Here is a 25,067-nt window from a genome sequence, read left to right as displayed (position 1 = left end):
AGCTCCCATAATGTGCTGTTCGGAAGGTTTTGTTTGTGGAGCCATGGAATTAATCTTTAAATAGGCGCTGTAATACCTGGCAAGGGGGGGGCGTTATTATGATGTGGAGAACCTCTATGGATGATGGTCCAGCACTCCCGCGAGTCCCCAACGTTCCAGCCCCAACACCTGGAGTCAAACCGGGCCGTGAAACTGGGGTACAATGATCCCGTTTCCCAGTGGGAAAAAAAAGAAAAAATTGTATATATATATATATATATATATATATATATATATATATATATATATATATATATATATATATATGTTCTGTTTTATTAGGAAGTTAAAACTAAAGAAGTTTTTCGCTATCAAAGAGGGGCTGAAAGAAATGGAAATGACAAATGAGGAAAGTGGAGTCAGGGGAAGGGGGGACCACCATCCAGTTGAATGCTTCAGATGCGTCTGTTGCGTGATTTACAAGATATGAACAAAGACAGCAAATGAGGGGATGGATTTGGAAAGAGAACCATGTACTATGCAGGAAGGTTTGCGTATGGAAAATATTACCCAGGTGGGAGCTGGGGTCAGTCCTTTTAAAGCTAAATCCAAGTACATACCCATAATGCCCAAAGACGCAATAGATATTTATCATGAGGTGGTTATTGAAGACATCAAAAAGTTGTACCATCGTACCAGACATAAAAAGCGCTATAAGAGTGAGAAAGAGATTACCTATGCCAAATTGACAAAAAAATTAGGCAGTAAACATGAGATTATTGCTACTAAATCAGACAAAGGGGGAAATATGGTTATCTGGCCCCAAAAGGATTACATTGTGGAAGCCAATAGGCACGTGCAGGACAATGAATGCTATGAGAAATCCACACATTCCAAATACAACATGGCAAAACAGAGCTTGAAGAAAGAACTGATGGCCTGGAAAAGGGAAGGGGTGATTTCAATGGAAGAATTCACATTTATGAACATAGAGCATCCGGTGGTAGCTAAATTATATTTCATCCCTAAAGTACACAAAAAGATTATACCGGGCCCAGACAGGCCCATTATATTGGCTATAAATAGTGTGAGAGAAACCATCACACAATATGTGGATTTCTTTCTTCAAGACTTTTTCAGAAACCTGCCAAGCTTTGTGAAGGATACTGGTGACTTTTTAAAGTAAGTTCAAGGGATTGAATGGATGGACGAATTACTTTTTATTACATTAGACATTGAATCCTTATACACCAGTATTGAGCATTCCACGGGCCTGAGAGCCATAGAATACTTTTTGGGTTTTAGATCAATTGAATTGTATCAGCATAATAAGATGCTTTTAAGTCTTATCTCATGGTACCTGTACAATAGTTATTTTTTATTTGGCAACGATATTTATTCACAGAAACGCGGTGTTGCCATGGGTGCTTGCTTCTCCCCCAGCTCCGCCTGCTTGCATGTCAGCTGGTGGGAGGAGCAGGTGTTAAAGGTAACATGCCACCGCTTTTATTGAACATGTTTTATATTGGCTTAGATAGATCGATGATGTTTTTATTGTATGGCAAGGCAGTGAGTCTAGTGCTTCTGAATTTATTGAACAGATCAATATGAATACTGCTAATCTTAAATTTACTTCCAACATCAGTAATAGCAGTATTGATTTTTTAGACGTTAAAGTTAATCAAAAGGAGGGGAAACTGTGTACCACCTTATATAGAAAATACACTGCTGGCAATTCAACCTTGCATGCCAGCAGTGCCCACCCTAAACATATGATTGACAACATCCCATATGGAGAATTCTTGCGTCTAAAAGGGATATGTAATAACAAGGAGGATCTGAACAGATACACAGAGGAGGCATATCAAAGATTCAGAACAAGAGAATCATTACTTATGAAAACCATTGAGAAAACTAGTCCGGATAATTCTGCCCGAGACTGATTACTGCCTTCAGTAAATGAGAGAAAATTGAGAGACATTTCCAAACGTTACTGGCCAATTATTTTGACTGATGGTGTCCTGTCCTCAAGATTACCGTTGCAACCCACGGTGACCTATAGGAAAGGCATCTCGATGCGCACGCAGATAGGGAAGGCTTGCCCAGAACTCGCAGCGGGCAGAACATGGCTGCAACCTAAAAATGGCTTTAAAAGGTATAACAGAGCCTGCAAGTTTGGTAAAGATACCACATATTATACATTCCCTTTTAGCCCCAAACAAATAGCCATCAAGGGTAATTTTTCTTATAGGACGGAATTTGCAGTATATATCCTGACATGCACCTGCGGACTCCAATATGTGGGAAGTACTAAGCTGCAGGTGCGTGTCAGGATATTGTAACATCTGCGTGCCATAGTGAACAACTACCCCGCGTATCCGGTAGCACGCCATTTCAAACATGTGCATAACAATGACTTAAATTGTTTGAGTTATTTTGTGGCGGCAGCTATTTCTAAACCTAGACGCGCGGGGAGGGTCGAGAAAAAGCACTTAGACAATTGGAGTCTAAATTGATTCTTGAACTAGATACGAAGCATCCGCATGGGTTGAATAATACTGAAGACTTGCACAATTTCTTATAATTGGTTTATCTCCAGGCTTGGAGATATTTATGACGGCCCCCTAGGACTATACGAATATTTACTTTCTGGAACCTGTAATGTTTGTATATATTTGTAAATAGAAATTCCTCGCAGCAATGGCCCACAGTGAGGGGATACCGTTTGGTTTGGATTTTCATTCATGCCCAGGTGTCTTTCTTTACTGGGGACCTATTTAATTGAAACTTGTTTTAGCAAATATATTTTATCACATCACCATGGTAATGGCATTTTATTTTCTAATGCACTTTAGGAAACTTCTGGCACTTTAATCTTAGGACGATATTTTGTCCTAGGTAGGATAATGTGGTGTCCTCTAATACCTAAAATATAAAGGGTGAATCAGTAAACTAGGAGAAATTAGATGGGAATATGCATTTAAGCAGGAATTCTTTAGCAGATTGAAGGTCTGATTCAGTAATACAATAGCAGTATTTTGCACAGATATAATGAAATGAAATTGATATTTTATCATATTTATGTATTATATATATATATATATTTATATTGTATTTAGATCTTCTTGCAATACCTCTAAAGAAAAAAGAAATCTATGTATTTATACGGACAGGGTGATTTTCAATGGGAAATACCATCAAGAATAAGAACCAGGATTCATGAGGACCACAATTCCAATCTATAACAATGGACACAGTAACAACAATTTAAAAAACCAAATGTTTAAATAGTACGAAGAAAGAGTCCCCTTTGATGCACATTTTTTGCACATATGTATTTTTTCCATATCTATTGTGGTGTGTGATCATGTGGTGTTAGCAATACACATAAAAAATGGCGTTTCTGATTCTGTGACCAAGGGCACATGGTGCCCAAACGCGTAACAAGGAAACAAAATAAAATTATGATGTGCCTGCTGTTCTGGTGGTTCGTGACTCCTTTGTAGCTGAAGCAGTGTTTTGACTGGCGCTGCGAGCGAGCGAAGGACATATATATATATATATATATATATATATATATATGTGTGTGTTTTCTTCTATTAAGGACTTCAAGCACCACAAATCCTGCCACTCTATCAGTGAATCTAAGGTGTCCTGCTCCCACCACCACCAACCTCCTTCAGGAGCCATCCTAACAGCTAAAGAACATTCAGAGTTATGATGAGAAGAACAAGTTACTTACCTTCGGTAACGCTTTTTCTGGTAGATTCAGTATCTGCCTGTGGATTCCTCACCTTGTGAATATCCCCCTTGCGTCAGCAACGTTCGGAATTTTTCTTTGTAGCACGCCGGCGTGGACGGCGTCATAGGAACGCGGCATCGCGCGCGACTCCGTCTGACGTCACCGACCCCTTATTAGGACTACGTCGGCGTGATGACATCAGTTCCGCCCTTTTTTCCGTGCCTTCGAGGCACCCGGACGGACCAATGACAGGAAATATACATATATACAGTGTACACAGTACATACAAACCATAATAGCACACATAGTGCGTAGCAAAGGTATCAAAAATCCAATAAACATACAAATAAATATACAAATAAGATCAGGTATAGCAGAGTGGACAACGGGGAGGCGGGCGGGTCAGTGAGGAATCCACAGGCAGATACTGTATCTACCAGAAAAAGCATTACCGAAGGTAAGTAACTTGTTCTTCTGATAGATACATCTGCCTTGTGGATTCCTCACCTTGTGAATAGAGTCCCACAGCAGTCCCCACTCCCGGAGGAGGGAGTCCACTCTGCTACACCAGGAAATCTTGGAGGACAGAACGCGCGAAGTGGCCGTCCCTCCTCACTTCGGTATCCAAGCAGTAATGCTTCGCGAAAGTGTGGAGGGAGGCCCAAGTCGCGGCTCTGCAAATGTCCTCAACAGGTACACCTCTAGACAATGCAGAAGTAGCAGACCTTGCTCTGGTAGAATGAGCTCTTATACCCTCAGGAGGGTCCTTACCCGCCAGGGAGTAGCAAATCTTGATGCACAGGATTATCCACCTGGAAAGTGTGCGCTTGTGCACCGATCTGCCCTTCCGACAGCCAGCAAAACCAACAAACAGCTGATCGTCAATCCGGAAGTCTTTACTTCTATCCAGATAAAAAGACACCGCCCTCTTAGGGTCCAAACGGTGCAGTCTCTCTTCCTCCTTAGAAGGGTGAGGGGGAGGAAAGAAGGTAGGAAGGGTAATGGATTGTCCTAGATGGAAGGGAGTTACCACCTTAGGCAGAAAAGCAGCCCTGGTCCTAAGAAACATTCGTTCAGCATGAATGGTCAGGAATGGGGGCTTAGAACTTAGAGCTTGAAGCTCACTCACCCTCCTTTCCGAGGTGATTGCTACTAAGAAGACAGTCTTGAAAGACAAAAGCCTCATGGGACACTTGTGTAAGGGTTCGAAGGGAGAACCCATCAAGAAAGTCAAGACAAGATTTAAGTCCCATTGAGGCACGATAAATGGAGAAGGAGGGAACTTATTTGTGAGGTCCTTCAGAAACCTCAAAACCACTGGAGATTTAGAAAGAGACGGCTGGTCCGGCAAGCAGAGAAATGCTGATAACGCCGAAAGGTAACCTTTGCATGTGGCAACAGCAAATCCTTGCTGTGCCAAAGAGAGAGCAAACTGCAAAATATCAGACAGATGAGCCCTCAAAGGGTCAACAGCCTTCTCCCTACACCAAACAACAAATTTAGACCATCTGTACGAATAGATGGACTTGGTGGAGTCACGCCTGGCCGAAAGAATGACATCCACCACATCGTGAGGGAGAGAAAAAGAGTTCAGGTTGCATCGTTCAATCTCCAGGCATGAAGGTGTAATGTCTGGAGGTGGGGGTGTAGAACCTGCCCCTCCATCTGAGAGAGGAGATCTACCCTGAGAGGGAGACGGAGCGGCGGGTGAGAGGAGAGGTGGAGTAGGTCCGTGTACCACACCCTTCTTGGCCAATCCGGGGCGACCAATATGACTTGAGCCAGGTCTTGGCGAATCTTTCTCAGAACCCGAGGAATCAAGGGTATGGGGGGAAACGCCTAAAGGAGTTGATTTCCCCAACTCAACTGAAACGCGTCCCCCAAAGCTCCTTGCATCGGATACTGGAGACTGCAGAATGACGGGCAGTGAGCATTCTCGCGAGTGGCGAACAGGTCCACCCGAGGAGTCCCCCACATCTGAAAGATGTCGTGAACAACCTCCGGGTGAAGCCTCCACTCGTGATCGGCAGAGAACTGCCGACTGAACGTCTGCACGAACGTTCAAAACTCCGGCCAGATGATTTGCCATCAGACAAATATGATGGTCCTGAACCCAGGACCAGAGACGCAGAGCCTCTCTGCAGAGACACTGCGACCCTACTCCTCCCTGCTTGTTGATGTACCACATCGCGGTCGTGTTGTCCGTCAGGACTTGAACCGACTGACCGCGAAGGGAAGGGAGGAAGGCCTTCAGCGCCAAACGTATCACCCGTAACTCTAGAAGGTTGATATGAAGCAACCTTTCCTCTGGAGACCAAAGACCTTTGACCTCCAGATCCCCCAGATGAGCACCCCACCCTAGAGTGGATGCATCCGTTATCACTGTGGCCACCGATGGAGGCAGTTGGAAAGGCTTTCCCTGAGAAAGATTGCTTTCCACACTCCACCAGGACAGATCCGCCGCAGTTTCTCTGGAGATCCTCACTGACTCCCTGAGATCTCCGTTGTGCTGATACCACTGCCTGCGGAGGCACCACTGGAGTGCCCTCATGTGCCAGCGTGCATGGTTGACCAACAGAATGCAAGAAGCCATCAGACCAAGCAGACGAAGGACCTTCAGGACTGGAACAACCGCTCCATTGTAAAATAAAGGAATCATTTCCTGTATGTCGTGAATCCTTTGAGGTGGAGGGAATGCACGACATACAGTAGTGTCCAGTACCGCACCTATTAACAGGTTGCGCTGGGAGGGCACCAGGCGAGACTTGGGTACATTTATCGAAAAACCCAACCTGTGTAACAACTGAGTTGTCTCTTGCAAATGAAGGAGCACCTTCTCTGGCGACTCTGCTTTGATGAGCCAGTCGTCCAGATACGGAAATACAGGAATTCCCGACCTTCTGAGATGTGCTGCCACCACTGCCATCACCTTGGTGAAAACTCGAGGCGCAGTAGTAAGTCCAAACGGAAGGACCGCAAACTGGTAGTGTTGCGAACCCACCGTAAAACGGAGATACTTCCTGTGTGACTTCAGGATAGGGATGTGAAAATAAGCATCCTGCAAGTCGATCGACACCATCCAGTCTTCTTCCAACAGCGCTTGAAGAACCTGCGCAAGAGTGAGCATCTTGAACTTTTCTTGTTTTAGATACAAGTTCAAGATCCTGAGATCCAGGATTGGCCGAAGCCTGCCATCCTTCTTGGGGATCAGAAAATACCAGGAGTTGCATCCCTGACCCCTCTCCTGCTCCGGAACCACCTCTATCGCACCCTTTCTGAACAACGCCAGGACTTCTTCCTGCAGGAGAAGCAGGTGGTCCTCCGAACAATAACCTTGGCAAGGAGGGTAATTGGGAGGAAATTCCCGAAAGGGAAGGCCATACCCATTTTCTACGAGATTGAGAACCCAAAGATCTGATGTAACCGATTCCCAATCCCGTAGAAAATGAGTAAGCCGACCCCCTACCGGACCTACATGATCCGGAATGGCGGATCTAGGGCTGCTTTGCTGCTGCAGGTGGGGGGTGGGTATTAGAGGAGCAAGTAGAGGAGGAAGAGGTTTGACATCCATGTCCACGACCCTTCTGTCTACCTCTATAAGACTTGTACAGAGGGTTCTGCTGCTGCTGCTGTTGCTGGCCTAGCCTGAAAGGACGAAAGGAAGATCTGCCAAAGCCTCTGAATTTTCTGGTGGCTGTACCCTTCGCTTGCAAACCCAAAGATCTAGCCGTCGCTCGGCTATCTTTGAACCTCTCCAGAGCTGTATCTGCTTTCTTCCCGAAGAGACCAACCCCGTCAAAAGGTAAATCCAAAAGAGTAGCCTGTACATCAGTGGAAAACTCTGAGGACTTTAACCAAGCAGCTTTTCTGGTAGCTACTGAAGAACCCATTATTCTAGCCACAGAGTCTGCAGTGTCCATGCCACTCTGGATAACTTGGCGGGCGGCAGCCTGAGTGTCCAAAACAACCTCATTAAAGTTTTTCCTGTCTTCTTCTGGAAGTTTAGCAGATAATTGTTTGACCGAGTCCATTAAGGCATGCACATATCTGCCAAGCAAACAAGTAGCATTTGTTGATTTTAAGGTCATGCTACCTGAGGAGAAGACCTTCTTAGCGGCCTGATCCAACTTTTTGGAGTTTTTATCTCCAGGAACTTGAGGAAAGGAGCCAGCTGATCTACTCGCACAAGCAGCCTGAACTACCAGACTCTCTGGCGAAGGGTGAGATGACAAGAACTCAGGATCTCCAGGAGCCACCCTATAACGTCTCGCCACCGACCTAGATACTGCAGGTGCAGACAAAGGCTTTTTCCAAACTTCCAGAATTGGTTCAGTTAGAGCTTCAGTGTAAGGTAGAGTAGGCTCAATAATAGAAGAAGGCGAATGCAAGACTTCTGTGAGGATATTAGGTTTGAACTCAACTGTTGGTAAAGTTAAGTTCAGTAAATCAGCAGCTTTTCTAATTACCATATGGTATGGTACTACATCTTTGGAGGGTGCATCTGAAACCACAGGTAATCCCCATTCCGGAGAAAGTGCAAGACTGCTAGCAGAATGAAGATCCTCAAAACAATCATCATGTTCCTGAAGTTCACCTTCCTCCACTTCAGGTTCCATATACTCTCTCCTCTAGTAGACGCTGGGCTCTACGTCTCGACCACTCCATACGGATTGAAGTCGATGGATCCGGCAACGACTCCGATGGAGTCGGAGCCGGTGTCGATCGAGGAGCTGGAACAATAGGAGGTAGAGAAACAGGAACCGGCGTCGAGCCTCGATCCGAATTTCGAGGTCGCTCCGGAGTCGGCGAAGCCGTGTGCGGAATCGATGACCTCGGCGGCGCTGAACCGATCCAAGAAGGATATGGAGTCGGCATGAAGGGTAGAAAAGGCGCCGGTGCATAAGCTTGGGGGACACCCAAGTTGAAAGACAAAGGACCCATAGGACACGCAGGTGCTCCAGTGGGGTACATTGCCCTTGCATACACTCCATACATAGCATTTAGGAAATACGATGGATCTTGACCAGGACCAGGAAAAGAAGGGTAAGAACCCATAGGATTAGTAGGAGGCTGTACTGGATTCGGCTCCTCCTGATCCTTTTGATTTTCTGGTTCATCCTCCGGAATCGGAGATTGAGTAACATCCACGACGTCCTCATGCTCCGAAGACTGACCCAAAGCCGGATTCGGATTCAGTTCCGGCTCCGGTGTATGCTCTCGAGATCTTACCGGAGTGGTATCACCAACAGGAGACGGAGACACAAAGTCCTTGTGATGCTTTCGAGAAGATTTCTTCTTAGAGTCCGAAGACCCCGAATGATGGTGAGAACTATGCCTCTTCCTTTTATGTTTTTTCTTCGAGGAACCCGAAGCATGCCCAGAAGCTGATGTCGACGCCGACTCCGATCTGGCCCTCGACCTCGATGACTTCGATCGTGACCTCGATCGTGACTTCGATCTTGACTTCGTTCTCGATCTGGAGTGTCTTGATCTTGATCTCTAAGATCTATCGGCTTCTTTACTTTTAATTTTGGCAAATAAAAGTTTTGCTTCCCGTTCACGTAGAGCCTTTGGATTCATTTTTGAACAGGATCGACAGCCCTTGACGTCGTGATCTGATCCCAAACACCATAAACAATCCTCGTGTGGATCAGTAATTGACATCATCCTGGCACACGAGCCACACTGTTTGAATCCCGTTTTCTTCGACGACATCCTCGACGAAGAACAGAAACAGTAACAGACAAAAAGTAACAAAGTCTCTATCTGTAACTACAGAAGATCCCTGAAACCGTTAGCGTCGACGACGTGGAAAAAAGGGGACTGATGTCATCACGCCGCCGTAGTCCTAATAAGGGGTCGGTGACGTCAGACGGAGTCGCGCGCGATGCCGCGTTCCTATGACGTCGTCCACGCCGGCGTGCAACAAAGAAAAATTCCGAACGTTGCTGACGCAAGGGGGATATTCACAAGGTGAGGAATCCACAAGGCAGATGTATCTATCAGAATTTCTAGATGGAGAACCATAATATGACGGGTAAAATAACATGGTTAACATCATTCAACATCATTCTGATAGTACCTTGTTCATCAGCCGAATAAGACTTAAAGACAGTTTCGTCATATGCTTCTTCTGGATAGGTACATGAAAGGGACATCTTATTTTCAGCATTCGAGTAGACTTGTTCCTCAGGTGCTGTTTCTATGCACATAAAACGTGAACAAAAGGTTTGTAAAGATTGCTGCATAAATCAGAAAGAATGGTTTAGTGAATGTTTTAACAAACTGAGAATTTCAAGTCAAGGTTTTTTAAAGAATGATTTTAGCCCAACACGGTCAGTAGAGTTTACTACTTTGTCAACATATGCATCCCTTGTACTATTCATAACTACTGGAATACTAGAGAGAAGAGAGCACCCCCACAAGCTCCAGCTTTAACCTCTGCGCTCCCACTATTTGACAATTTACAACATAAGCCTGTCCCAGATGCTCATTGCACAGAATCTTGGATGTAGTTGTCCAAAGTCTTAGTTTGTGATCCACCCTCAACATACAGTTGCACCATTGTGTAAGCTAAGTTCCTTTGGGCAATGTTTGCCCTTGAAATCCTTAAGACGTCTTGCACAAGAAATGCTATCATAGATTGTCAGGGACCATCTAAGTCATCTAAAGCAAAAGAACATCGCCCTGTGGAGTGAGCAACATATGTGATATACTATTCCTGTTCCTTGAGAATATGAGATATTCCACACCCTAGAGGGATGCCATTACAATATCAATTAAGGCGATTTGACCAGCTCTGCACTCACTGCCAGCATGACCATAATCAGGATCTTCATCCAGACCCACATCTAGGCACAACCATCACACATAGGGTATCTACAGCAAAAAACAAGATGATGGAAGGAATGTCTAAAATAATTTCTTGAGCTAATGGTGATCACACAGGTGGCATTCCAGACCATCTTTTCTTACCCACTGTGCCATTCCAGAGAGAGACGGTCTATTCAAATCAGTCTTGGTCCTGCTCCACTAGGAACAGCCCAGTCCCAACTGCCAGGCCAGGTGGAAACCCTAGACCTGTTTGGACCACCTTAAGTCTCATCAGTGTAGTATAGTCTGACTCCTATGGTACAGTGAGCACAGGTTCCCCGTCTAGGCATTTGTGTCGCACTTTGGGTGTCTACTGCAAAACCAAGATGATGAAGGAATGCTTGAATAATTCCCAACAACTGGCAATTGTACACCCCTGCCAGTGGGTGTTCATCAAGCAAACAGCCTTAGCTCTCGCTGTTTTCAATTTATATCTCTTCCCTTGACATGATCAATCACTTCCTTCACCTCTTTCTTTTATCTTTACAGCCTTCTGTTTCCTATTTACATCCCATATTCAGATACATATATCAAAACTGCTCAGACATCCACCACTGCTTGGTAGCTAACTCACTTGTTAAAATCACTACCACACTCTATATCGGGCTTCTTCAACTAGTTGTCCACGAGCTACTGGTAGCTGTCCAGCTACCTGTAATTAGCTCTCCTGTGTGCATCCCAACCTACTAAATTTTAAGCTATTGCTTGGCTGAATTATTATACCTATATAAAAACTGAAAAACGTGTTTTTGAGAGAAAAAGGTGTATTCTCTACTATGCTGAAGAAAAATGGTTGCATTGCTAACATTATTTTTTTTTTGGGAAAACAGATTTTATTGATTGCATAGTGAACACATGTAAAGTAACGCTCTGACATCCAGAGACAATCACCAGAAGCAAGTTATCAATCGCAAATCACATGCAATTTCTGTCATGGGTAAACATACAAGTGGAGGAAAACAGTGAAACTAAAGTACAACCCCCACCCCCCCCATCCACCCACTACCCCCCTCGCGCACCGCTGCCTGTTCCGCCTGTATTATGCTTGTTAAGTATTGCACCTGCCAAATGTGCCAGAGTGTCTGTATGCAGTCCTGGCTGTTGGGCTGTCAAGGGGACTGGATAGCATTGTCTTCAGGTGGCGGTTCCAAGTCCAGGCCCCGATAGTCTGCCCACCTCTTCCATATCCTGTAGTGCTTTCGAAGACAGCCCCTAGCTACGTAAATGGGCTGCTCCAGGCCCACACAAAAGTCCATCCCATTTTTCCAGGCTATGAGCGATGGGGCCCGGGGTGCCTTCCAAGATCGTGCAATGTCTCTCTTAGCTAGGGTTAGCCCCAGCAATAGTAAGTGGCGCTTATACCTATTGCCCCTACCCCAGCCAGAACGTGAAGGAGGGCCAGCTTAGGATCCTTCTGAAGCACCCAGGCCAGGGCCTCATTTAAACACCTGAACACCCCATCCCAGAACTTCCCTATGACCCTGCAGTCCCACACTGTATGCATCAGCGTGCCCTCTTCCGACCCACACCTAAGGCAATCTGGGGATGCTATCAAGCCTGCCCGCCACAAGCGCTGCCTGGTGTAGTATGTACGATGAAGGTACCTGAATTGGATTAGTCGCAAGCGCGTGGAAATGGCTGCTCCCCTGGGTCCCTCTAGTGCCTCCACCCAGTCCTCCTCATCAAGCTCCCCAACATCCCACTCCCACGCGGTCTTAAGTTGTAGTACCAAGGTTTGGTAAATGCGGGATATTTTCTTATCAGGCAATTCTCCCATGAAGACCTTAGCCTCAATGGGGCTGAACTCCGGTAGGTCCTCCACCCCCTCAAGATATTGAGTGAGGGCATGACGGAATTGGAGATCTTTATAAAATTGGGTACGTGTCATTTCGAACTCCACCCGTAGAGTGTCAAAGGATTTGAGTACACACCCCGACATAACATCCCCTAGGGTAGAGATGCCAATCGCATCCAAGCCCCGGATTGCTAACATTATTTTTAAGTTGATAATTGAGAGATAAATTATGGGCTTAGGAGGAGACATATTACTACCTTGGTAACAGGAGAATTACAGCTATGGCTGATATGTATGACCCATGAAGAGGTATTCCATAATGACAAAGCCTTTTTTTTTTTACTTTACTGTTGGAATCCTTGCCTGATGCACTGAGATGATTAATGCTGGTAATCTTGCATAGGGTCACCAATGATGTGACTTAGTAGCTGAAGTGGTCACTGTTGCAACACTAATGATATCAGCAGTTTGGGATGATTCTCATTTTATACAAGTATAGCTCCTACTACAGAAACGTTTAGGGACCCCTGTCCTATATATTCTCGCCACCTAAACATGACTCCTGCATGCTTGGCTGAGGTGGACCCCCCTTTGCAGGTCACTGCTCCAAGATTAAATCACTGGACTTTCAGTCACTGCTTTATTTTCCTTGAATACATGCCTCTGTTTTTAATTCTCTGACTTGCCAAATCGGTTTCTTTTATTACTTTTATGATTTAAGGTTCGCCTGGTTACTCTATGTTCCTTGTAGTGCTTACAGGAAAGGTTTGTCTGTGGGGACAGGAACTATTGGGCTTCAGTGGTGCTTTGTATACTTTTGACTGGTGCAGGACGCACTCTACTTGATTTTTAGACACTCACCCCACAATAGTGCACCACAAAAAAGATGCTGCTGTACTTCTGTGCAATGGGAGCACCACAGGAAAGTACCTTTGTGCCTGTCCGCAACTGAGATGCACTAAGTGCCACGACTCCAGACTATCTCATCATGGTGTCATACAGCTTATACTTTTCCAAGTAAAACTGTGCGTTTGTTGAACAAATACCTGGATTGAGTGAGACTGATTCTACGCACACCATCAGGATATGATGACCTAAGTCTTGCTAGCTCATAGTGCACAATCTGTACCCCATAACCTACTCAGCTACCAGGTGGATTATACAACCTCAGTGTATGACAACCTTGATTAAGCAAGGAAATCGTAGTAACAGATCTAGAACCTTTTCATTTGGTTACTTCAAACATATCCAAAGTACATAAGCAATACACAACCTGCAGTTTCAATATTTATTGATGTATTGTGATTCTTGAGTAAAATACGTGCGCTGCAATAATCAATAGAAGGAAACAGAATAAATTAACTAGCATTAAGAAAATGGTGAAGAAGATGAATAATTCAACCATTGTACTATAACAGTGAATATATACTGGCATAGGATTACTGTGATATGGTGTACTCCTATCTAGCGTTTCCTAACATAGTTTGCCTCGGGTGGGGGACCTGCTAAATCCCTGTCCGGCATTAGTTATATTTTTAAAGCGCAACGGTTACCCAAAGGTGTCCTGGCACTAGCTACTACCATCTGAACGCAGATTGTAATGGGAATACTACATGCTAAAAAGCCAGGTTTTTAGTCCCTTCCTAAATGCCATAAAGGTTAGTTGCAGTTCTGAGCTGAAGGGGAAGTTAATTCCAGGCCCTTGCGGCACAGGTGACAAAACTTCTCCCTCCCCAGGTGGCTTTTTTGATGGAGGGTACTGTCACCATCGTAGCTCCATCTTAGCTCCTAGGGAGCTAAGAGCTCTTTTTGGGATATACCATTGAGACCAACTTATTGTGGTCCTATTCCTTGGAGGGTCTTAAAAATGGTGCATAAGGATTTAAAACACACCCGTTTTCTGACTGGCAGCCAATGAAGTCTTAATTTCCTTGGTATCTGAAACTAATTTAGTGTGCCGGTGAGCAGTCTTGCTGGCGAATTTTGCAGAAGTTGGGGTTTATTTAGGTGTTGCTCTTGAATATTCAGGCCAGGCTTGATAGAATGAGAGCTGTAATAACTATGCGTTGACTGCCCTCCGGCAGAAAAGGCATTCTTTTCTTGATCATTCTGAGAGAGTGGAAGGTGGCTGAAGTGACGGCCTTTATCTGGTCCCCAAAGGTGAGTTTACTGTCGACTGACTCCCAAATTCTTTGCTTTCCAGGTGGGTTTTGGAAGGGTGCCTAATTCTTCCGGCCACCAATCGGGGGTCCAGAAATTGGCATAATTTCCAAAGATTACGATCTCAGTCTTGCCAGAATTTAGCTTCAGGCAATTCTGAGTCATCCACATCTTGATTGATTTCATATGGTGGAGGAACCTCTTACCCTTTTCTAGTTCCTGCCCTGGAAGCAGAGACACAATAATTTGTGTGTCCATCCACATATGAAGTAAGATAAAAGCAGAAAGAGCTAATCAGTGCGGCCAGGGAGGATACATAGACATTGAAAAAAGTGGGGCTAAGGGATGACCCCTGCAGCACTCAACAGGGTAGAGAACAAGGTTTGGAGTATAAGTTATGGAGATGCACAATTTTTTTTTCTTTCAGTTAGGAAGGCTTTTAGTAGCTTCCAGGCTTTGCCCTGAATCTCGCATGCCAACAAACGATCCATCAGGTGAGCGTGATGGACCGTATCGAAGGCCGCAGAGAGATCCAGCATAATCAATGCTGCATTGCCTCCCTGATCCAGAGTTTCCCTGATTTCTTCTGTGGATTTTATGAGTGCCAACTCAGTGCCATATCTTTCTCTGAATACATATTGAATAGGATCTTGAGTATGATTTGCAAGGAGAAAGGCACTAAGCTGTGAATTCATGGCTTTCTCTACCAGTTTGACCGGCAGTGGAAGGCAAGAGATTGGCCGGAAGTTGTTAGGATCCAAATTATGCTTTTTCAGTGAAGGAACCATGGATGTTAGTTTACATGTTTTGGGGAAGTGCCCGGATTCAAACATGGCATAAAATAAGGGGGTAAGCAACATGGCAAAATGTTCAGGGGCTAATTTGATCACTGAGACTGGACAGGAATCATAAGGAGTTTCTGATCTGATAGACGCAAATAGTGTTGTATCATTCGTGGACAGTGGATAGATATCCAAGGTGGGCAATTGGTCAGCTGTTAGTTTAGTCCCTGCAATTAGAACATTCGTCCCTCCCAGTAGGGAGAAGTTAAAGGACGAGAAGATGAGCACCACCTTTTTAAAGAAGGTGACAATTTCCTCACAAAGCTCTTGACTACACTGAATTTTAGGTGGGCATGGGGAAGCCAATCTAGATACGGTCCTAAAAAGTTCTTTGGTTGAGCATTTGGCTAATTTACTTTGGTGTGCGATAAATGCTCTTTTTATATTAAACATGAGTCTTTTGTAGCCCATAAGACTTAGTTTGTATATTTATTTCACTGTTTCATTATATTCTCTTTTCCATTTGTGCTCTTGACTATTACAAGTGAGTTTTTGTTTCCTCAGTTCCTCAGAGCACCAGGGGGCTGTTGGTTGGGATCGTTTGGGATGCAGAGTTTTCACGGGGGTAGTTTTTTGCATGCTGTCTCCACCCACTTTGAATACAACATAGTAGCCTCCTCAACTTCTGTGGGCAGCCGGCAGGCCATTGCGGTGAGCAGATCTTCTAATTCTGTACCCTTGATTTTGTTCCATGCTCGGACTCTTAGGGGCCCCAATGTTATTGTGTCGGTCAGGAAGGGCCAACTCTAACAACATGCTGGTCTAACTCCCGATCACCTGCAGGTGTCAGGCTCCCGGTCTTGTTGTAGAACTGGACATTCTCGTGTGGGTAAACCGGAATCAGCGGAGCTGAAATTCCAGCATGCAGCGACCTCGCAGTGTCAGCAGAGTCTTCTATGTCTAAACGAAGGCTGGATACCATATATATATATATAACATCCTCCCTGTTACCATGTAGAAGCACCAGCCAGGGTGCTATTGGTTCTTCTACGGTTATAGCCCTCTCACCGAGCAGCCAAAACAAATAACATCTTGCATGACGAACTTAGCCCTTTTTTTACTGAACGTTTAAGGTGTTCTGATAGAGTGCCTATGTAATGGCAGTTTAAGCAAAATTGAGTTTGAGGAATATTATCCAGTGCATGTAAATGAAGGTGTGTCAAAAGTCATTGTGTTAAGGAAGAGTAGGCGACTTAAGAAAGTGAGCATGTAAAAATGGTGCTTCTTAAATGAAGCCTAATGTACCCACGTGACAAGGGTAGCACAGAGCCGGTTACTCTTACACAGAACTCTCAGAGCTCCAACTTCTATGTAAGAACCCCAACTGCCTACCATTCTTGTCTCAAACTCTGGTGGGCTTTATCTGCGGTCCATTACACAGTTGTGCCTTAAAGAACGAGTTACTTACCTTCTGTAACGATGTATCTGGTAGAGACACAGTCTAGCCGCAGAGCGGGGAGGATGGGTGGGCGTTAAGGAATCTGCGACTAGACTGTCTCTACCAGATACATTGTTACCAAAGGTAAGTAACTCGTTCATCTGATAGACATCTCGCTGCAGATTCCTTAATTTAGAATAGATACCAAAGCCATACCCCAGTGGAGGAAGATCTGCGACTGAAACCCACCGATTTCCAAAGAGAACTAACCCATCAAGAACATCGACCAAAACACGGTGGGGACAGCTATGTGCCAGCGTGGCGGACACCAGACCAGACTCTCTAAGGGAGCATGAACAAGGGGAGGCAAAGGCACCACAATCCGACAAAGAAGGGCACAAGACCTCTCTCGTCCAGGCCGGGAGGAAGGAAATCACAGAACCAAAAGGGTCAGTGTATAATGGAAGATAGTCCATAAAGTACTGCAAAAGGCAGTGAACTGAGCACAGGAACCCATAGATCCGCAAGAGAAAACGACCCAGAGAAGGGGCAAAAGAGTATGACAGCATCAGAGCATTCAACTGAGCACACACAACAGTGGATGTCACAAGATGACACGTGAGATATATGGACGTGGATGACAGGAATACACATAAGCAGGCAGTGTGTACAGTGAGAACCACAGCACACAAATGCAAAGCCCAATTAAATGGAGCATCAACAGCACGTATGCGTCAGCAGAGAGGGAAAAATCAACCAGCCAACCGTACCCAGAGGCACAATGGCGAAGAGATACTGGCAAAAGCTGGGCACACACCTAATGCTCACTCCTATGAGAGAGAGAGAGAGAGAGAGAGAGATAGAGAGAAAGAACCTGGGACACAACCCCCCAGAAACCACAGAAAGGAAAAACCTAGTATGCTTGCCCTCTCGTTGTGTGTATATTCCAAGACGCATATACATATAGACATATACATATATACAAAAATATTTTGAGACGGGCGAAGCAAGGGGAACTCGGAGAGCATGCCCTAGATAATAGAATTACCAATACAGGGTTTTGGCGAACGCACAGCAAGCCCACGCCAATATAACAATTAAAAAATCAAAACACCAATGCTGCCACTTTCTTTAACCATTTTAAGATGGGAAAAAGAATCAAACAAGTCCCTCTTAACCACCCTTTCAGTTTGAATTAATCTACTTTATTTGTACCAGTATCAAGCTATCTTTTCAAATGGAACAATTTACAAAAACTTGATTGTCATCACAAAAAACAAAAACACTTACACCCCCCCGAAAACAATTTGCCCTTTGGAAACCCATTTAGTGTTCCCCTTTGCACAGACTCATCTACAGTCTCCCTACCATTCACACACTCTGTGACCCATTCATGCTCATATTCAACTAATTCCCACATTCATACCAACATACTTCCTACATTCACACAAAGCCCACCCTGGGGTGCCTAAACAAATCTTGAAAAGACACTGGATTATTTACAATTCAATCAAACACAAAACAAGGCCATCAAATGATTACCACAACAATGCAATTTTTAAAAAGATCAATTCTCTTGACTGGCCTAAAGCGTCGTGGTCCACGACGCTTTACTCCCTAGGTGCCAGACTAGATCCAGAACTCTCACCAGCAATGATCTCACAAGCTGTTAGGTACTGCTGGGCAACTCCGCATTGACTCCACAGTGCCCCAGTAGTAATGGAGCAAATGAACAAGTTACTTACCTTCGGTAACGCTTTTTCTGGTAGATACTATATCTGCCTGTGGATTCCTCACCTTGTGAATATCCCCCTTGCGCCAGCAACGTTCGGAAATTTTCTTCGTAGTACGCCGACGTGGGCGACGTCACAGGAGCACGGCATCGCGCGCGACTCCGTCTGACGTCACCGACCCCATATCAGGCCCACGCCGGCGTGATGACGTCAGTTCCGCCCTTTTTTCCGTGCCTTCGAGGCACACGGACGGACCAACGACAGCAAATATGCAAATATACAATGTACACAGTACACATAGAACTAAATCAATAGTATAAACATATATACAGAAAGACCAGGTATAGCAGAGTGGACAACGGGGAGGCGGGTGGGTCAGTGAGGAATCCACAGGCAGATATTGTATCTACCAGAAAAAGCGTTACCGAAGGTAAGTAACTTGTTCTTCTGATAGATACATCTGCCGTGTGGATTCCTCACCTTGTGAATAGATTCCCACAGCAGTCCCCACTCCCGGAGGAGGGTGCCCACTCTGCTACACCAGGAAGTCTTGGAGGACAGAGCGCGCGAAGTGGCCATCCCTCCTCACCTCGGTATCCAAGCAGTAATGCTTCGCGAAAGTGTGGAGGGAGGCCCAAGTCGCGGCCTTGCAAATATCCTCAACAGGTACACCCCTAGACAAAGCAGATGTTGCAGACTTTGCTCTAGTAGAATGTGCTCTAATACCCTCAGGAGGGTCCTTACCAGCAAGAGAGTAGCAGATCTTGATGCACAGGATTATCCACCTGGAAAGTGTGCGCTTGTGCACCGCTCTGCCCTTCTTGCAGCCAGCAAAACCAACAAACAGCTGGTCATCCATCCGGAAGTCTTTAGTCCTGTCCAGATAGAACGACACCGCCCTCTTAGGGTCCAGACGGTGCAGTCTCTCTTCCTCCTTAGACGGGTGAGGGGGAGGATAGAAGGTAGGAAGGGTAATGGACTGCCCAAGATGGAAAGGAGTCACCACCTTAGGCAGAAAAGCAGCCCTGGTCCTGAGAACCATCCTTTCAGCATGAATGGTCAGGAATGGGGGTTTGGAACTTAGAGCTTGAAGCTCACTTACCCTCCTTGCCGAGGTGATTGCAACGAGGAAGATCGTTTTAAAAGAGAGAAGCCTCAATGGACACTTATGCAAGGGCTCGAAGGGAGAACCCATTAAGAAGGTCAGCACAAGATTCAAATCCCAATGAGGAACAACAAAAGGAGTAGGAGGGAACATATTTATGAGACCCCTCAAGAATCTCAAAACCACCGGAGATTTAAAGAGAGATGGCTGATCCGGCAAACATAGAAATGCCGATAAGGCAGAAAGATACCCCTTGACCGTGGCCACAGCCAAACCTTGCTGCGCCAGATAAAGGGCAAATTGTAAAATATTAGACAAATGAGCCTTCAAAGGGTCAACATCTCTCTCCCTGCACCAAGAAACAAATTTTGACCACCTATAGGAGTAAATGGACTTAGTGGTGTCACGCCTGGCAGAAAGAATGACATCCACCACCTCGTGAGGGAGAGAAAAAGAACTCAAGTTGCCCCGTTCAATCTCCAGGCATGAAGGTGTAATGTCTGGAGGTGGGGGTGTAAAACCTGCCCCTCCATCTGAGAGAGGAGGTCTGCCCTGTGAGGGAGACGGAGCGGCGGGTGAGAGGAGAGGCGGAGAAGGTCTGAGTACCACACCCTTCTTGGCCAATCCGGGGCGACCAATATGACTTGGGCCCGGTCTTGACGAATCTTCCTCAGAACCCGAGGAATCAAAGGTATGGGAGGAAACGCGTAAAGGAGTTGATCTCCCCAACTCAGCTGAAACGCGTCCCCCAATGCTCCTTGCATCGGATACTGGAGACTGCAGAACGAAAGGCAGTGAGCATTCTCGCGAGTGGCGAATAGATCCACCCGAGGAGTCCCCCACATCCGAAAGATGTCGTGAACAACCTCCGGGTGAAGCCTCCACTCGTGGTCGGCAGAGAACTGTCGACTGAGACTGTCTGCACGAACGTTCAGAACTCCGGCCAGATGATTTGCCACCAGACAAATCTGATGGTCCTGAACCCAGGACCAGAGACGCAGAGCCTCTCTGCAGAGACACTGCGACCCTACTCCTCCCTGCTTGTTGATGTACCACATCGCAGTCGTGTTGTCCGTTAGGACTTGAACAGAACGACCGCGAAGGGAAGGGAGGAAGGCCTTGAGTGCCAAACGTATCGCCCTCAATTCCAGAAGGTTGATGTGAAACAACCTTTCTTCCGGAGACCAAAGACCTTTGACCTCCAGGTCTCCCAGATGAGCACCCCACCCGAGAGTGGATGCATCCGAAATCACTGTGGCCACTGATGGAGGTAGCTGAAAAGGCTTTCCTTGTGACAGATTGCCTTCCACGCTCCATCAAGACAGATCCGCTGCAGCTTCTCCGGAGATCTTCACTGACTCCCTGAGATCTCCGTTGTGCTGATACCACTGCCTGCGGAGGCACCACTGGAGTGCCCTCATATGCCAGCGTGCATGACTGACCAACAGAATGCAAGAAGCCATCAGACCGAGCAGACGAAGGACCTTCAGGACCGGAACAACCGCTCCATTGTAGAATAAAGGAATCATCTCCTGAATGTCGTGAATTCTTTGAGGTGGAGGGAATGCACGACATACAGAAGTGTCCAGTACCGCACCTATGAACAGGTTGCGCTGGGAGGGCACCAGGTGAGACTTGGGTACATTTATCGAAAAACCCAACCTGTGTAACAACTGAGTTGTCTCCTGCAGATGATGGAGCACCATCTCCGGCGACTCTGCTTTGATCAGCCAGTCGTCTAGATAAGGGAATACAGGAATCCCCGACCTTCTGAGATGCGCAGCCACCACTGCCATCACCTTGGTGAAGACTCGAGGCGCAGTAGTAAGTCCAAAGGGAAGGACCGCAAACTGGTAGTGTTGCGATCCCACCGTAAAACGGAGATACCTCCTGTGCGACTTCAGGATTGGGATGTGAAAATACGCATCCTGCAAGTCGATCGACACCATCCAGTCTTCTTCCATCAGCGCCAGAAGAACCTGAGCAAGGGTGAGCATTTTGAACTTCTCCTGTTTGAGATAGAGGTTCAAAATCCTGAGATCCAGGATAGGCCGAAGCCTGCCATCCTTCTTGGGAATCAAGAAATACCGGGAGTAGCACCCTTGACCCCTCTCCTGCTCTGGAACCACCTCTATCGCACCCTTTCGAAACAGTGCCAGGACTTCCTCCTGCAGGAGAAGCAGGTGGTCCTCCGAACAATAACCTTGGCAAGGAGGGTAATTGGGAGGGAATTCCTGAAAAGGAAGTGCATACCCATTCTCTACGAGATTGAGAACCCAAAGATCTGATGTAACCGATTCCCAATCTCGTAGAAAATGAGTAAGCCGACCCCCTACATGATCCAGAATGGTGGATCTAGGGCTGCTTTGCTGATGCGGGTGGGGGTTGGGCATTATTGGAGGAAGTGGAGGAAGAGGAGACTTGACGTCCACGTCCACGACCCCTCTGTTTACCTCTATAGGATCTATATAGAGGGTTTTGCTGCTGTTGCTGTTGTTGTTGTTGTTGGCCTTGCTTGAAGGGACGAAAAGAAGATCTGCCAAATCCTTTGAACTTTTTAGTCGTCGACCCTCTCATCTGCAGACCCAAAGATCTAGCGGTGGCACGGCTGTCCTTAAACCTTTCCAAGGCTACATCAGCCTTCTTACCGAAAAGGCCAGTTCCATCAAAGGGTAAGTCCAGCAATGTAGATTGCACATCCGCAGAGAAATCTGAAGACTTTAGCCATGCGGCTCTCCTGGTCGCAATGGATGAACCCATAATTCTAGCAACAGAATCCACAGTGTCCATACCGCTTTGAATGACCATGCGGGCAGCAGCCTGAGTGTCAGAGACAACCTCATTAAAGTTCTTCTTATCATCCTCAGGAAGTTTTGATGATAATTGCTTCACTGAGTCCATTAGCGCATGCACGTATCTACCTAAAAGGCAAGTAGCATTTGATGATTTAAGAGCCATGCTCCCAGAAGAGAAAGTTTTCTTCGCAGACAGATCTCATTTTTTAGACTCTTTGTCAGCTGGCACTTGAGGGAAGGAGCCAGCAGCCCTATTAGAGCAAGCCGCCTGAACCACAAGACTTTCCGGAGATGGATGCGTAGAAAGAAATGCAGGGTCATCAGGAGCCACCCTATAGCGTCTTGCAATAACTCTTGAAACTGCAGGAGCAGATAAGGGCTTCTTCCAAATCTCCTTTATTGGATCCGTCAAGGCATCAGTAAATGGCAGTGTAGGTTCCACAATTGAAGAAGGAGAATGTAAGACTTCAGTGAGGATGTTGGGTTTGTACTCCACTGTGGGCAGCTTTAAATTAAGAAGGTCAGCAGCCTTCCTAATGACCACGTGATAGGGTGCCACGTCCCTAGATGGAGCATCAGAAGCTGAAGGCAGAACCCACTCGGGAGAGAGTTCTAGACCACTAGCATCCCGAAGTTCATCGAAATCATCGTCATGATCAGGAAGCTCGCCTTCTTCCACATCAGAACTCATCATCTTTTTGTTCTAGAAGGCGCTGAGCTCTTCGCCTCGACCACTCCAATCGAATCGACGTCGACGGATCCGGTAACGACTCCGACGGAGCCGGTTCCGACGTCGATCGAGGAGCCGGAGCAGGACGAGAGTCATGAACAGGTGTGGTACCTCGATCTCGACTGCGAGGTCGATCCGGAGTCGGCGAAGCCGCATGCGGAGTCGAAGACCTCGGTGGAGCCGTACCGAGCCATGGTGGAAGAGGCGCCGGCATGAATGGCATAAATGGAGCTGGGGCATACGACTGAGGAATACCCAGATTGTATGATAATGGACCCATGGGACCAACAGGTGCTCCAGTGGGGTACATTGCCCTGGAATATACTCCGAACATTGCATTTAAAAAATGCGAGGGATCCTGTCCAGGACCAGGAAAGGGAGGGTACAGACCTACCGGATCCAATGGAGGTCGCCCCGACACACCCTCATTCTGACCTTCCGGATCCGCAGGAGTCTCCGCTGGAGTCGGTTCTTGAGGAATCACTTCTTCTTCCTCTTCATGTTCCGAGGACATCGGATCCGGATCCGGCTCCGGTTCTGGCTCCGGGGCCGGAGAACCTTCTTTCGATAAAGCAGGAGAAGGAGAGGGCAGGATTCAAGCAAGCCGGGCCGAAGAGGCTGAAATGCCAGAAACCGGTCCCCGGTAGCTTGTCTCCTTTCTGGTGAAGAATTGGCTTGGTAGTTTGGTGTGCCCTGTTCCCATGATGCACTGGGCCAGGGACAGACTAATTTGCATATAGCCAGGTTCTGAGCTGGGATGGGGCAGTGAGATAAATAACGGTGATGGATCAAGCCCTGATCTTTGGACTGGGTAAGAGTGGTCTGCTTAATTCAGACACTCTGTTCATCACCACCCCCTTTTCTGTATCGTTTTTGGCCACTATAGGTGTGGCAGGGTATACTCAGACATGAGTCCCTTTCTCACTGCTCCATCAGGATTCAAGCAAGCCGGGCCGAAGAGGCTGAAATGCCAGAAACCGGTCCCCGGTAGCTTGTCTCCTTTCTGGTGAAGAATTGGCTTGGTAGTTTGGTCTGCCCTGTTCCCATGATGCACTGGGCCAGGGACAGACTAATTTGCATATAGCCAGGTTCTGAGCTGGGATGGGGCAGTGAGATAAATAACGGTGATGGATCAAGCCCTGATCTTTGGACTGGGTAAGAGTGGTCTGCTTAATTCAGACACTCTGTTCATCACCACCCCCTTTTCTGTATCGTTTTTGGCCACTATAGGTGTGGCAGGGTATACTCAGACATGAGTCCCTTTCTCACTGCTCCATCAGGATTCAAGCAAGCCGGGCCGAAGAGGCTGAAATGCCAGAAACCGGTCCCCGGTAGCTTGTCTCCTTTCTGGTGAAGAATTGGCTTGGTAGTTTGGTCTGCCCTGTTCCCATGATGCACTGGGCCAGGGACAGACTAATTTGCATATAGCCAGGTTCTGAGCTGGGATGGGGCAGTGAGATAAATAATGGTGATGGATCAAGCCCTGATCTTTGGACTGGGTAAGAGTGGTCTGCTTAATTCAGACACTCTGTTCATCACCACCCCCTTTTCTGTATCGTTTTTGGCCACTATAGGTGTGGCAGGGTATACTCAGACATGAGTCCCTTTCTCACTGCTCCATCAGGATTCAAGCAAGCCGGGCCGAAGAGGCTGAAATGCCAGAAACCGGTCCCCGGTAGCTTGTCTCCTTTCTGGTGAAGAATTGGCTTGGTAGTTTGGTCTGCCCTGTTCCCATGATGCACTGGGCCAGGGACAGACTAATTTGCATATAGCCAGGTTCTGAGCTGAGATGGGGCAGGGAGATAAATAACGATGATGGATCAAGCCCTGATGAACAAGTTACTTACCTTCGGTAACGATATATCTGTAAGAAACAGTAGTTAGTATTAGATTCCTTACCTTAGAATATCCCCAGGCGTCAGTCTGGATCCGGAA

At 46.5% G+C, this 25,067-nt stretch overlaps 1 protein-coding gene across 13 annotated transcripts in view; it reads right to left on the bottom strand.

Moving 5' to 3' along the window:
- TDRD6 (tudor domain containing 6) overlaps positions 1–25,067 on the bottom strand; it is a 2,679,339-nt gene that overhangs the window by 124,013 nt on the left and 2,530,259 nt on the right. For all 13 annotated transcript variants that reach the window (XM_078647663.1, XM_078647665.1, XM_078647668.1 and 10 more), the window contains one exon: positions 9,804–9,923. In XM_078647663.1, the coding sequence (XP_078503789.1) occupies positions 9,804–9,923 (120 nt within the window). The remainder of the gene's footprint in view (positions 1–9,803; positions 9,924–25,067) is intronic.

Source organism: Lissotriton helveticus, chromosome 6, assembly GCF_964261635.1.
Source record: "Lissotriton helveticus chromosome 6, aLisHel1.1, whole genome shotgun sequence".
NCBI lineage: Eukaryota > Metazoa > Chordata > Amphibia > Caudata > Salamandridae > Lissotriton > Lissotriton helveticus.
This window is presented reverse-complemented; position numbering and strand designations above follow the sequence as displayed.